The sequence below is a fragment of the Vanessa tameamea genome, chromosome 29 (assembly GCF_037043105.1).
Source record: "Vanessa tameamea isolate UH-Manoa-2023 chromosome 29, ilVanTame1 primary haplotype, whole genome shotgun sequence".
Taxonomy (NCBI): Eukaryota; Metazoa; Arthropoda; class Insecta; order Lepidoptera; family Nymphalidae; genus Vanessa; species Vanessa tameamea.
Genome location: NC_087337.1, coordinates 6,023,328 through 6,038,848, shown reverse-complemented (window position 1 = coordinate 6,038,848; position 15,521 = coordinate 6,023,328). Strand labels below are relative to the sequence as shown.

Here is a 15,521-nt window from a genome sequence, read left to right as displayed (position 1 = left end):
ATGATTTCGGGTTCAAACCCAGGCAGGCACCACTGAATTTTCATGTGCTTAATTTGTGTTTATAATTCATCTCGTGCTCGGCGGTGAAGGAAAACATCGTGAGGAAACCTGCATGTGTCTAATTTCAACGAAATTCTGCCACATGTGTATTCCACCAACCCGCATTGGAGCAGCGTGGTGGAATATGCTCCATACCTTCTCCTCAACGGGAGAGGAGGCCTTAGCCCAGCAGTGGGAAATTTACAGGCTGATTATGTGTGTGCCTTCATTAGGAATGCTGTATTTTACAAATGGTCCCATTACGGTGGTAAGTACCAGGCGAGGTGTATATTGACATATAACTAACCGTTCGTCGTTATCATTTATGTCGTGAGATTGTAATCTTTCTATATATTGTGAACCGTATAATACTGTAGAATATAACTTTTTTTTTTTAATTAAATTATAAATACTCTAACGCTTATCACGTAAACAGCTTGAAAACGAGTGCAACTGCAAAGTGCAGCTGCCATACGAAACGCGTCGTATCTCCGGGTATGAGTTTTATGTATATTGGTTTAGTATGTTGCAAATACACCGACAGACTCAGAAACTGCATCAAAGTTAATGATAACTTTCGAATTAACATTTTTGATAACTATGCAAGCTGTTCAATAATCGTAAAAAACAACATTTTATAAATAGTACTGCGGTAAAAGATTTTCCATAGCATGTCTCTAGTATGTCGGCAGTAGGTCGGCTGCCCGATAATGACGTGAAGTTCACCTGTCGTGCAATTTTAATTCGTTGTGCAATAGCGTATATATAAATAAATACATACATTACTCTCTCGAAGTAGGTACCTTTGCGGGAAAGGTATTCGCTCCTATAATAATACCTGTTTGCTGTTTTGTAAATTTAAACAGTAAGTTCCAGCCTGTAATTGTCCCACTGGGCTATAGTCTCCTCTCCCTTTAAGGAAACACCGCGCTGATCCGATGCGTGTTGGTGGAAACACGTTTCAGTTAAATTGAAATTAGATGTACACACGTTTCCTCACGGTGATGATGATGAATTATAAACACAAATTAAGCACATGAAAAATCAGTGTTGTTTGCGTGGGTGAACTCGCGATCATTGGTTAAAATGCACGCGTTCTATCCACTGGGCCATTTCGGTTCTTTTTCTCAAAGAGAATAACTACTGAGTTGCTTGTCGGTTAAACTCGCTAGAATCTACTTTTCGAATCGGTGACATATTTAAAATAAATTTAACTTGTAATTATATAAATACATTTAATTGTATGTAGGTACTTTAGTGACATACTCTGTAATTGGAATGATTGAAACGAGTAACTATTGAGTTTGTTGCCGGTTATTCTCGGTAGAGTCTACATTCCGAACCGGTTGTAGCTGGTCAAAAGTGCCTCTATGAGTCTACTTGAATAAAGAATTTTTTGATTTGATTTTCGAAATAACGATTCAAAAGTGTTTGCAACAGTCTTTATGAATAAGGTACCTGTCGGATGTGGATTACGCCAGCAGTGCGTCGTTGCCAAGCTACAGCCCCAGTAGCGGTCACTCGTATTGCGGTCGCGACGAGGCTTCCGAGGTTGTGGTTCCTCCTAATTACCTCGACGCGTCGTGGAATCCTTACTATTAATATACTCGCTGAAGTGTCTATTCGTTATGCTTACGGCTCTTCATTTCTCAACCGGTCATCGTGAAATTTACCTACACACTCTCAGGAAATAAGAATAAACTTGTAACCCCTACTCTCCGTTCGCATACGGTACAGAGAACGTTTTTGGGCAATGGTATACGCATATATAATAAGATACCGGGAAATATAATCAATTTACCATGTAGTAAATTAAAAAAATATATTAAGATTAAATTAATAAATGAATCTTATTATTCATTAAAAGAATACTTTTTAGAAAAAAAAACGCCTTGATTTAGGCCCGGGTTCCCTCACAGGACACTAATTATTGTAAAAAACAGCATTGTGAATCTGTTTATTTGAAAAGAGCAACAATGCGAGTTTCTTGCCGTTTCTTCTCGCTGGAGGCTGCTTTGCGAAACGGTAGTATTATTTAAATATCGACGATTCAAAAACGCTTCATTGTGAAGTTTACTTGAATAAATTGATTTTGATTTTGATTTGATTTGATTCAGGGTTACATTGGGCCAGGGGAACATAGGGTACCTAACACCTGCCATGGTCCGTGAAAACTCTTCACGTTAAGCTTATCATTACGCAATGTTAGGTAACACCTCGGTATATGGGTTACGCGCTGCGAGATCTCATATGTTACGTATCTGACCGCTTTTGCTTTGCTCGCTAAGTTAAATAAACATATAAGTACTTTATATAGTAGATTATTATTATTTGATTTTGTAATAATATTCGGTTAAGCTTTTCTTTGACTGTTTAGACAGTCTGGCTAGATATAAGGCCACAGATCGTGAGATTCTGGGTTCAAATCCAGGTGAGTCCGAAATGGAAGTATTCGGGTTTTTAGCGAAAATTATTCAGTAACATCTCGGAGACTGGAAGTTCGAAGTGTGCACTCCCTTCCCTCGGAATACACGTAATGTCGTCGGTCCTAAGTATAAAACTCCTTCCATCGGATTATAAAAGTGAGGGAATAGGGAGAGCATCTGTGTTTGTGCACTTTCTTGTGCACTCAGATATGTCCTGCGCAGTCGGCTGGTCTCCCCTGAGATCCTTCAGGAAGACATTATCTATACTTCTATACTAATATAAATATATCAAATTTGTTTGTTTGTATGTAGAAAACTACACTTTAAGTGCTATTTATTTTTAAATGATATGCCCTATGCAGAATATTTATATCACAACAGTTTCTTTATTAATTATAGAAAAATAATAGCGAAGCCGGGGTGAGTCGCTAGTGTATCAATGTTTAGTTTGAATTTCGATCTTGCTTTAAAGAATTGTAATTCAGTATGTCTGTAGAGGTCATTGAGACTACCAATAGATTTGAATGGTAATACAGACGGACCGATAGACCGGAAGTGACTAATGCATTGTCAAACTGGATCTCAGCTTATTATTACGCGTGGGAAAAAATCTTAAAAGTATATTTAATAAATATATGGTAATTATATTTGCCTTTGAGCCGGATTTGTATCTGTTCGGGCCACTGCGAGAGCCAGATCCACGAGTATTTAGCCTCACTGAATTCAATGCGAGACTCGTTCCAAGTAAATAAGTAAATCATCTCATACTCGGCAACGATGTTGAGCATCGCGAAGGGCTTCCTATCCTCATACAGTTCGAAGTTAATTCCACCATGCTGTTCCAACGCTGAATGGTTTCTTTTACAAGTACGGGATTTATTATAAAGATTACTAGTTACATGAAAGCTGAGTGAGAGTCTTGACGTGCCAATGTTGCACATGTTGTAAGACACGCTGCAACATGTCGGTCGCGAGATGCGACTGCGGCAATTGGCGCCGCATAGTACTAGCGGCGTCATACTGCGCAACGTGACACGTCACGTCGTAACAGCAGCGTGCCACGACACGATATCGAAACGTGTTACGTGTGGTAGCGCCAAAACTTGCATGGTCTTCCCTTTAAGCCACCTCGACTCTGCTGGCTTTATATTAAATGTAAGAAATGAAGTTAAAAACGGCAAAAAGATCATGTCTGTTGTATAGGAGCCCCACTTAAATATTTATTTTATTTTGTTTTTAATATTTGTTGTAGCGGCAACAGAAATATATCATTTGGAAAAATTTCAAGTGTCTAACTATAACGTTAAACTTTTATGTTATATTATACACAAAGACAATAAAGGAAAGTTATTTTAAAAGGCTAATTGGACACGTGTTGTAAGTCTTCCTCACAAGACAAGACGTAAGTGTATCAGTCTAATACTACCACGGATTTATATCTGGAGTATATTTAGCTGTTGGTGATGTGACACCGTCCACGATTGAACTACGAACAATCTGGAAGCGTCATCATTAAGACTGAGATGGTAAGGAAGAGACTGGATGAGAATTAAGTAACTGAATTCTAAATGCCGAATGCAGAATGGGCGGTGGATGCGCCACCTGATGCTAAGTGACCACCAGCGCCCGTATACATTGGCGTTGTAAGTAATATTAACCATTCCTTATACCAAACTAAACTTGTCATGTGATGGAAGCTACTTACCCAGATAGGCCTGCACAAAGCCCTACCACCAAACGTGCTTAACAAAAAAAACCAATAACATATTAAACGCAGGACGTTGTGACATACAATGTTATATGTTAGCAAATATAGCAATGAGAAATAAATCAATGATATCGGTACCAAATAAGTTTGAAAGAGATATCTGTATAAGAGCATCCATGCTTATCCCCTATCTATGAAAACCAGGTTTTGTATAAAACAGCTCTAGTAATCAACGAACATACATACACTTTTTTATAATATAGCCAAAGCTGAGTGAGGTGGTCAAGGAAGTGACGTCACCTTTCAGACGTAGTAACAGAAAAGGGCATCTTGGGTTGTCACGGTGGCATACCTATAAATTGAACTGTCGGTTTCGTTCTTGAAGAGTTTCATAATGTATTTTAGGTATATAACTTAATTTTAGTTCATTTTAAATGTTTTAGTAAATGGTCGATTGAATTATAATATCCAATGGCAGGGGTAGTAAAAATTAACAAACCGTAAATTTACATTTATGCTATTTGAAAACACTATTTAACTCAACTATATCCGCTTTAAGTATAATTCCAAAGTTCTGATAAGAATTTTTCAAGAATCCACAACGAATGCGACAGATTATCTAAAAATCGTCCGATGATCTCATGATGGTTCAAGGTCAAAATTGTTTATTTGTCCTCCTTCATTAAAGGAGTAAAGGTACTCCTCCTGCCGTTGGAGACGATTCTAGAATTAAATTATGATTGATTTTAATTCGTCGTACTTACAATTACTCGTATAACTTTCCTAAAATTGAAAATAACACGAAATATTAATTAAATATTTACTTATATTTAATTAATATTGACTCTCTATAAAATATTCCCAGCTTAAACTATATAAAAAACATCGATTTATTTTTTCCAGTTGCAAATATACAAAAGTTAACAAAGTTTAAACTCGGAGTTCAAAACAACTAATTGAAACTAAAAAATGATCAAAAAAGTGTTCAAAATATAATCAGTAATAATATCAAAAGTTTGAAATAACCAATCATAAGTGAGAACGTGTGGATCGCTAATTTCTATTGGTCATTCAAAATGTTACGTCGGTTACGCTCATCCAATCAGATCATAGTTCCGCCAACAAATTCGCCAACCCGGAGCAAGCCACAAGACGACTGCGATAAAATGGATGATGCCTACGATGCTGCGCAGTACTTCATAGATGACGTCAAGGATCCGTGGCAAGCAGGTGGGTAGTCAAACATATGAAGCAACATGCCCGACTGTTGGGCAAACGCCCCGCAAAAGTGCTGCAGTTATTACGTCCCTTAATTGCTAAGTCCATGAGCTTGGTAAAAGTATTGACCAGTTTTGTAGGAAGGGTTTTAATGTATTGTACGAAGTTAGATGGTAAATGCTCACCTACGTCCATAGATATCATGTTTGAAGGAATATAATCTATTAAAATCTACCTTCAAATCTACCTATCTATATATCTACCTATGATATCCAAAGAGTTATGTGTTATGTATCCCTTTTACCTGAAATGTCTGACTCTGACTCACCTGTTTTGGTGAACAAAGGGTTGGAATACAGCAAAAGAAATGTTTGCTCTCTAGCAGTAGAATAAATAGTTAGGGCTGGTAAAACACCCCGCAGACGGGCCTGCCAAAATCTTTACGTTATAATTTAGCATTACTCGTATTGATAATTGGTGTCGTAAAGATTTTATCAAAGTCGGATTGACCTTTAACGATCTCCGAGTGGAAGATAAAAATAAATCTTTTAAACGTTTAAATTGTCACACAAGACTGAAAAATGCCCTTGACATGCTTAATGACGAAAAATTTACTGTTTTCACATTTAAGGTAACGTAAATATGTTTTGCAAAATGACAAACTTGATTCGTGCCTGCAAAAATTGAACCATTTTGATATCGAACTTTGGTTGTTTAATATTATTTTATTCCAGTTGACCCATGTAAGATCAGCTGTTAGGACATATTCACTGCTGTGTAGTAAAGTATTCAGCTGATCACGACAATTGGTATATCGCGTGCTCATTGCGAGTATGTTCCCATTTATCGCCTTAAACTAGCATGCTTATTGCTAGCAAGCCTATACAGCTCAGATAGCATGCTAGTTATGCATACGGTTAAAGTAACAGATCTTTTAAATCGTCATTTAACAAAATATATTGAGTAAAGCTACCACCGGTTGAATATAGATTCTACCGAGAAGAACCGGAAGGAAACTCAGTACTCTTATTCAACATTTAAAAATACAAATGACGGCGAAATCTTTGTTAATGATTACTTAAGTAATTTCTTCTCTAGACTAAGTAAATGTATAAACCCTTATATGAAAAAAGTTATTATTATGCTTACAACCTTCTTTTTATAATCATGTGTGTCAGTTGACAATCGCTCAAGTCACGACTGTTTCCGTATTGGTCCAAGACTGACCTTCAGTCCATTTAACTCATTGATTGCGAATCGACGGAAGTCTGTGCAGAATTATCTAACTACATTTAACATTGGAAGAAATTCGGTTCATTCAAGACGTAATTATTTAACGATTGGTACATCAGAAGTTAAAGGTCTTTTTCGGATTTTTTTACTTACAGTGGATTGACAGGCGGACCGTTAAACTGGTCATCAGATGGTAAGGTGTCACCATCGACTGTAGACATTGTTGCTGTAATAAAATATTTCGCAGATATTTTAATTTTGTTGATTCATAAATTCAAATTATTTATGAAAATAACATGAATAAGCAAAGCATATTATTCAACACAAGATTATGTAGACGACAAAGAGGCGTGGAACTGATTACTTTTAGGCAGGATATATTATATATATATGTAATTGTATTTAACTAACATAAGTATGTATTTCAAATGTTGGAAAAGAGTTTAATTGCCGGTCCTTCTCGGTAGAATCTATATTTCGAACCGGTGGTAGATTTACCTATTATAGACTATATTTGGATAAAGTATATTTTGATTTGATTTGATTTGAACCATTCCATACATCGCAAATGCAGTACCAACGCTGGGAAGTTAAAAGCAAATGACTGTATTTAAATTGAATTAACTACTATTCAAACCAGAACAATAGCGTTTGAATATTTAATGAGTGGGAACCCAGACGAGCGTGCAGATTGCTATCCCCCCCCCCCCCCCCCGGTCTAGGTGGTAAAAGTAGATTCGGTGAAACAAATAGCGAGTATTGTATTCACTATAAAACATTTAAGTGAAAGTCTGTAATTTAAAGAAAGTTAAGGTGGTGGCGGTCGGTAGCGGCCATAACTTAAAACATGATTAACTGTCGTAATTATATTCCGTACTGGTGGTTTTGGTTTCACAGTGAAAGATAAACTGACTATTTCTTTATGTCATAGGTAGGACAGGCGAATGGGCCACCTGATGGTAAGTGGTCTGAAATATTAACCATTCCTTACATCACACCGATGCGCCACCAACCTTGGGAGCTAATATGTTATTTCCCTTGTGCCCGTGGAACGCAACGATACTAATTACAGCTGCTTGGCGTTAGAATATCTGATGAACGGCTGGTACCCAGACGAACTTGCACAAAGCCCAAAAATGGTTCGTATGCGGAGAGATAAATAATTCAATAATAAGGGATGTACTTTGATTTTTATACTCATATTATTAAGCTTGATAAATAAGGCATGTTACTCAATACAAGATTATATTTAAGATAAAAAAGGGTGGAGTTTTTGTTGATTACCAGGCAGGATATATGTGAATTTAATTGTACTCTACTGTCGTACTCTGTAAGTACAATGGTGGAAAAGAGTAACTACTGAGTTTCTTGCCGGTTCTTCTCGGTAGAATCTACTTGCCGAGCCGGTGGTAACGTTACATTTATTTCAACACTGTAATAATACGATTCAAAAGTACTTTTATGAGCCTACTTGAATAAAGAAGATTATGATTTTGTGTTTATTTTTAAAATTAAAACTTTTGATCCACAGATGCATTGGAAAGGGAGCGCGTGTCGCAGCATGCTCAGCTGCGCGAGCTGGTGGTGCGTGGGGATGCGACGGCGCTCCAGACCAGACTGACGGAACTTGGATCAGCCGCTGGCATTGTCGCCAACCTCACTCCCGGGGGCGCGAATACGCTCTTATATGTGTGAGTTAAATTTCATTCTTCAAAGACTTTCTATTGTTATGTTTGAGTTTGGATAGTAAGCGCGCCGGTGTAATTAAATGCAAAGGGACGAAACATCTTAGATCCCATAGAGGATTTGGTACATATCCTCTAGTACCATTGTCTGCGGCGATCGGATTCGAGATACATTTTTTAAAGTATTGGGGTCAATGGCATTTGTACCAGAGCATAACCTTGCTGGAAGAATACCTGGAGCTGCGAGAAGCAAACCACGAAGTTCCGTAAGTAACGGTGTCGCATCCACAGCGGACAGCACAAGATCGATAATGAGCCTTGAGAACTTAATTGCAAGCGATACGAGTATAATGTAGTTTATTTATATTTTCAATGATTTCAAATTTCAATTGCCATTGTTTATTAAGACAAACAAAGGCACGTTCGCTTAGTCTGTGGAGATTTAACAATAAATAATAAATAAACGAGCATCAGCTCGTGCCCTCTGTGGTCGGAATTGGAACAAATTTTTGTTACTAACAAAATACAACCACGGGGCCGATATAACGTCGTGATTTTAGGTCAAATGCAGGCAGACTGGTACCAGGGTAGGTAAGACCGATATCCGTACTCGGATTATCTTGACATTCGATCTATTTTAAGGACTATTGCATGAAACATAACTTAAACAAAGTATTCATGCTCCGTAGTAGTTAGGCGATCATAAAGCTTACGGCGTTCGATTGTAGCGCCTCCGAGCTGGGAGCGACCGCGGCCGCTGCGGCGCTGGTGGAGGCCGGCGCCGACGGCCGCGCGCACCCCGTCACGCGCTACGGACCGCTCTACATCGCCTGTTACCATGGACATCTGGACATCGCGCAGCTGTTGCTCCAACACTTCCCAGAAGCGATACAGGTATCCTACAAATAGCAATACTTCTTGGTCTAGTAGGTAGCATTTAAGGCCACGTGAACTGAATTCAGAGGCGAGCCAATGAAAAGCTGTTATAGGTTTTACCTGTAGATAACTTCTCAGTATAAAATTAGCTCCGTTTACGCACAGTGTCTCGGAAAGCATCTTAAGCTGCAGTTCCCGCTCCTGAAATATTTTCGGCCTGGTCGGTATATACGTGTTAGAGATCAGATCTCAGAACAGTGTCTGCAGTACACGATTTTACCATCAGCGTATGATAATCCGAACTTGCGGAAGAAGTCTCCGAGACGGCAGAAATCAGTCAGAAAGACATGATCTATCCATAAGTACGTGCGTCGCGTACGTCTAATGTGTGACTCAAGTGGTGCTTGTATTGTCCTCAGCAAGAGACCGTGGAGAAGTGGCTGCCGCTCCACGCAGCCTGTATCGGCGGTCACCCCGCGCTCGTCACGCTGCTGCTGGAGTATCCCTATCCCGAGCACTTGCTCAACACATATACGTGAGTGACGATGGTGTTTATCATTTTGCCGGTAACCTTTAGCTGTGACTGCCCCACCCGCCCTGGTAAAATCTATTTTGTGCGATTTTTTGACCAACCTACACGCATCGTGTTCACGAGCTGGTTTTCTAGAGAGAAAAAAAATGTTGTGTGACTTTTTATGAGCCGAGATGGCCCAGTGGTTAGAACGCGTGCATCTTAACCGATGATTTCGGGTTCAAACCCAGGCAGGCACCACTGAATTTTCATGTGCTTAATTTGTTTATAATTCATCTTGTGCTCGGCGGTGAAGGAAAACATCGTGAGGAAACCTGCATGTGTCTAATTTCAACGAAATTCTGCCACATGTGTATTCCACCAACCCGCATTGGAGCAGCGTGGTGGAATATGCTCCATACCTTCTCCTCAACGGGAGAGGAGGCCTTAGCCCAGCAGTGGGAAATTTACAGGCTGATTATGTTATGTTTTTTATGTACTTTTTATTATGTTTCGCTAACTGAAAATAATTAGTTTCAAATTTGGAATGTATTTTATTAGTTCGTTGTGATATTCGATAACGGTGATGTAAGAGCACCGCGCTGACCCTCCCGCGCGGGTCGTGCCGTCGCAGGGGCCGTTTATCTCAAAAATTACTTTATCACGACATAAAATATTCCTCACTTCCCTAAACAACACGCGTGGATCGCTGCGTGCTAGTAAACACTTAGATATACAAATCAAATTGAGAATATATTGTATAAATCATGACTGCGTTGAGTGGTCGCATGGATGCTGGCGGCATTTGTCCGTTCCTCCCCTGTCGCAATAATACGGACTTTAAATTATTTCATAACGAATTAATAGGATTAAGATTTATCAGCTGTTTTTTAAACTTTTTAAATGTTGTCTGTTTCTTGATAGAAGCGTAACTTATATTTTTAGTCCAAAAAAAAAATGAAATATTTAATGTTTTTTTACATTAACAGCCTGTAAATTTCCCACTGCTGGGCTAAGGCCTCCTCTCCCTTGGAGGACAAGGTTTGGAGCATATTCAACCACGCTGCTCCAATGCGGGTTGGTGGATACACATGTGACAGAATTTCGTTGAAATTAGACACATGCAGGTTTCCTCACGATGTTTTCCGTCACCCCCGAGCACGAGGTGAATTAAGCACATGAAAATTCAGTGGTGCCTGCCTGGGTTTGAACCCGAAATCATCGGTTAAGATGCACGTGTAACCACTGGGCCATCTGGGCTCTTTACTTGGTGTTAGTGCAAGCCCGGCTGGGTAGGTACCACTCGTACATCATATCTACCGCCAAGCAACAATATATAGTGGCAGCACTAACGACCGACGCGAAATATAAACAATAGCGTATTAGAGAAGTGCCATCGACTGACTTTGAGATAACAGGCTTTACGAGATTAGTTACACGCTCGCTTTCACAGGCCGCTTGAAGTATATACAAAATTACTGGCAAGCGAATATCTGCGACCTAAAGCGACTTGAAAGATTATAGATAACATATCAACTGCAATTCGTACCAAAGATGAATTTTTTTGAGTTAAGAAAACGCCTCGTAGTGTTTAATAATATTTGTGCGATATTTATTAGTCGCTGGTAAAAATCCGATACCCGGTCCAGAAGTGCGCGCGTCCAGAGCTGAAACACTTGTACTGTAGTTAGGCACTGTTATAAAGTGGTTTAGATTTGAGTTTCTATGCCATCTTCAATTTTTACGCTCATAATTTTAATGGTGTAGAGCACCGTTACGAGCAGTAGAGTTCTGATGAACTTCCCTCCCCCCAAAAACATTTTTAAGAGAGTTTCTACTTGATCGTTCAAAATCAAAACATACTTTATTCAAATTGGGTTTTTTTTTTCAAGCACTTTTGAATCGTCTTTTAACAAACTATTTTAAGTAAAGCTATCACCGGTTCGGAATGTAGATTCTACCGAGAAGAACCGGCAAGAAGGCAGGCAAGAAACTCAGTAGTCAACATCTAAAATTAATTATGCCGGCGAGATACCCTCCGAAGCACGATGCCCGCGTTTTTTGCCTGTACTCTGATTAAAGCGGGGCTGGTTGTGTACAAATACGCAGAGACGCGAGCGGCAAGTGGCAGTACCGGCTCGCGTTCGACGTGAACGCGCGCGACGCGAGCGGCCAGACGGCGCTGTACGTGGCCTGCACGCTCGGCAACGCCGCCGTCGTCGACGCGCTGCTGGCGCACACCGTGCCCGTGCACCAGGTGCCCTAGCCTTGTGTTGAAAACTGGTCTTAGCAAAAAATAAATGACTTTTTTTTACATTTGCATGTTTTACCTGTTTTTAAGATTACTTTAAACTGAAAGTATTGATATTAAAAAAAAGACAGTTATATATTTTCGTTTTACACACAAATTTCAATTAATGTAACTGTCACGAGGGACTTTAGTTGTGAATTTATATCTATAATCGTTTGCTTAGCCTCAAACGACGAGCGCAGAACCCGTCCCGGTCCCGGTCCCGGTCCCGGTGCAGGTGCCGGCCGTGCAGAGTCCGCAACGAGCGGGCATCTCGCTCGGGATACACGCCATCGTCAGCAAGCTCACCGGCGCCGCGAACAAGGCGAGCGCGGCGCCGGGCGCGGGCGCGGGCGCGGCGGGCGACGCGCTGCGCGTGCGCACCGTGCGCGCGGAGGCGGCGCGCGGCGCCGACAGCTGCGTGGCGTGCGCGGCGCGGCTCAACCACGCGCGCGTGCTGCGCCGCCTGCTCGCCGCCGGCGCGCGCCCCGACGCCGCCGCCGCGCCGCCGCCGCCGGTAACGCTATACGCACACTCGGACCCGCTCTATGTCTTGTTGTGTTCGAGTTTGAAGGGCCAGCGTATCAGCGTAACGACAGCCTCGAGGGAGATGACATCTTAGGTCCCGAGGTCGAGGGCGCTTTGCCGATTTAAGAAATGTTTAATATTTCTTCCAGCGCTCGTATCTACGGACGATGGTGACCACTGACGATCACGTGACCCATTTGCCCGTCCGCCCGCGTAGACTATGAAAAAAAAGAATACTTTAGTAATATAAAGTATATTATTATTAACTCGAAAACATTCAATAAAGATTATTTTAACTTTTACAATCGAATATTTTTGAAATAGTTGCTAACCCCGTGTACCGAGGTAACAACAGCTCCGACTTGTTCCTGGTGTTTCTGACGGTAGCTCATTCGAATCTCCCGATCTAGTGACTAACTGGTAACATTGGTCTCGAGATCCTGGATTTTAATTCCGAGTCGGCCAATGAAAATGATTAAATACACTTGTCGGTCACGGGAACACTGTCAGTGTGAGTAACGCATAGAGTGCGTGCGCAGGAGTCGGAGGGTCGCGAGGCGCGGCGGCGCTCGCGCAGCGCGTCCGTCACGCGCACGCGCGCCTCCCCCTCGCCCTCGCCCTCCCCCGCCCGCTCCGCCTACAGCGACGACCGTGAGTGGCCCCGCCCGCCTTACAAAAATAATTATTAAACAGTTTTGCAAGTTTGCTCTTATTTGGTCTACGTAACTTCGTTTTGATGTAAGGCGACAGATCAAATACTTAACTAATTAACAATAATAATTAAAGATGTAACTCATCTCAATTAATAATCTCAATAATGACTAACCTCCCGCAGGAGACGGCCCGTGGACCGCCCTGGCGGTGGCGGCGCGAGCGAAGCACGTGCAGGTGGTGGAGATGCTGCTGGCGGCCGGAGCCACCGACCCCGGCGGCAGGGCGCTGCGCGAGTGCGCCCGCCACGGCCTGTCGGAGCTGCTCGCCGCGCTGCTCGCCACCAAGGTGGGTCGCCGCCCCGCGCGGCCCCGCGAGCCCGGCAGCCCGAGCCACCAGACTGACCGAGCGCCGTCCGCAGGCCTACCCCGACCCCGACTACAAGCTGGACAAGTCGCGCGTGTCGCAGAGCGTGCTGAGCGCGCGGGACGCGGACCCCGCGCTGTCGTACAGCGCGCGCTGCCCCACCACGCCCGTCATGGTGAACTGGCGGGAGCTGCGCTGCCAGCTGGCGCGCCTGCGGTGAGTGCGGCGGCGGGGCTGGGGGAGCGGGGGCGGGGGGCGCGGCCCGAGGCGCGAGCGTGACCCGAGTGTCGTTGCAGCATGAGCTGGCTGGCGAGCGCCGCGCTGCGCGTCAACCCGCGCCTGGGCGCCGCCGGCAGCGCCGCGCTGGCCGTCACCCGCCTCGAGCTGGCCAACAACGAGCTGCGCCTGCTGCCCCGCGAGCTGTTCTCGCTGCTCAGTCTGAGGTGAGGCCGCACGTTCGTAGCAGCCGTGAGCCAATGTATCTAACCGTTGACTACTGGACACCTAACCGCACATAATGTACAGATATCTCAACGTGGCGCAGAACAAGCTGGAACGTCTGCCGACGGCGGAGGACCCGTTCGAGGACGAGGTGGAGGGCCGGCGGCGCGGGAAAAAGCAGCCGAAGCGCAGCAGCGACGTGTATACCGCGCCCGTGCTGCAGGAGCTGTACTTGCAGGTACCGGGGAGGGGCTGCCGCGCTCACCGCTTCGATTCGCAACGAACGTTCAGACATTTACCTGTACACATTAAGACAACTCGCGATTGTGAAATGTACTTTTGGCATAAATTCAATTTTCGCAGGACAATCGTCTGGAGGAACTTCCGCCGGAACTCTTTTCCCTCCCCTCGATGACAAGCCTGGACGTTTCCAACAACAAGCTACGCGCGTTACCACCACAGATGTGGCAAGCTCCAGCGCTGCGAGACCTCAATGCCGCGCTCAACCACCTCAAAGACCTGCCGACAGGAGATGAGGTAACACACGGAAACGGTCACCTCCAGGTTTGTTTTGCTTACGAAAGAGAATGGGATTTAATTGCCAATAGTAGCAATAATTATTCTCCACTTAAATTGTGGCTTAACAGGTAACTGACCACTCAAAAGGCTGTTAGAATATCTTTAATACTGCGTTGCATGTATATTGATAGAAAAATAATTGCTTTAGTTAATAAAAGTAATAGTAAATTGAAGTACCTGTTAAAGTAATCGGTTTTACTTTATCAGACACAATCAGAAGAAAATCATTTGTCTCTTTTTTTTTTCTAACGGTACACCAATTAATTTTAACTATAGTGTTGCTAACGGTACTTACAAGCTTCAATTGACGTCATAGGAAGGTCGGATGCTATTAACATTTGAACGGATACACAGTGTTGAATGACTTTATTGTCAGCTTGGTTGGTTTACCCACAATAGACCGTCGTATTTGTCTGATTCTACATGAAAAGGTTTAATTATTTAAATAAAAACATAGACAAGAAAAAGTACGTAATAAATATCCGTTGATTTTAATACAGTTTACAAATAAAATTAATTGTGTGTATCGACATTCCTTTGTGATTTATTTTTTGCTGACTACTGTTTCATCTCCGTGGAACCTTTGTTTCGAATGGTAAATTTACAAAACAATACAATTAACTCTGTAGATCCGACTCAACCCGCAACCAATAATAATTATCATCTATATGATAACCATAGAGTAGAATGATGTAATCTGAACGTATAGTACCGCAGTAGTACAATCGAAAGCCCCAGCTTGAGGAGTAGTTGTGACGTGTCCAGGGCGTACCGGAGGTGCAGCAGCAAGCCTCCCCCTCGGAGTCCTCGTCGCCCAGCGCCTCCCCCTCCGTCCACTCCGCACCGTTCGCTTTCGACCAATCAGTGAGTTGTATCACCGAGCCTTACTAACTATTGCTAATTCACTCTATCCAACGATACAGCTCAGTGTTACGAAATATTTGTCAATAATAATGTTCAACAAAATTAC

General features: G+C 42.5%; 1 protein-coding gene across 1 annotated transcript in view; it reads left to right on the top strand.

Annotated features, from left to right (window-relative positions):
• The window catches only part of LOC113403635 (leucine-rich repeat serine/threonine-protein kinase 1), a 49,947-nt gene that overhangs the window by 21,826 nt on the left and 12,600 nt on the right, over positions 1 to 15,521 (top strand). Inside the window, exons 4-15 of the mRNA XM_064219643.1 lie at positions 8,156 to 8,315; positions 9,038 to 9,203; positions 9,605 to 9,720; positions 11,806 to 11,953; positions 12,171 to 12,503; positions 13,054 to 13,165; positions 13,350 to 13,513; positions 13,587 to 13,747; positions 13,828 to 13,974; positions 14,057 to 14,210; positions 14,336 to 14,509; positions 15,317 to 15,415. Of these exons, the coding sequence (XP_064075713.1) occupies positions 8,156 to 8,315; positions 9,038 to 9,203; positions 9,605 to 9,720; positions 11,806 to 11,953; positions 12,171 to 12,503; positions 13,054 to 13,165; positions 13,350 to 13,513; positions 13,587 to 13,747; positions 13,828 to 13,974; positions 14,057 to 14,210; positions 14,336 to 14,509; positions 15,317 to 15,415 (1,934 nt within the window). The remainder of the gene's footprint in view (positions 1 to 8,155; positions 8,316 to 9,037; positions 9,204 to 9,604; positions 9,721 to 11,805; positions 11,954 to 12,170; positions 12,504 to 13,053; positions 13,166 to 13,349; positions 13,514 to 13,586; positions 13,748 to 13,827; positions 13,975 to 14,056; positions 14,211 to 14,335; positions 14,510 to 15,316; positions 15,416 to 15,521) is intronic.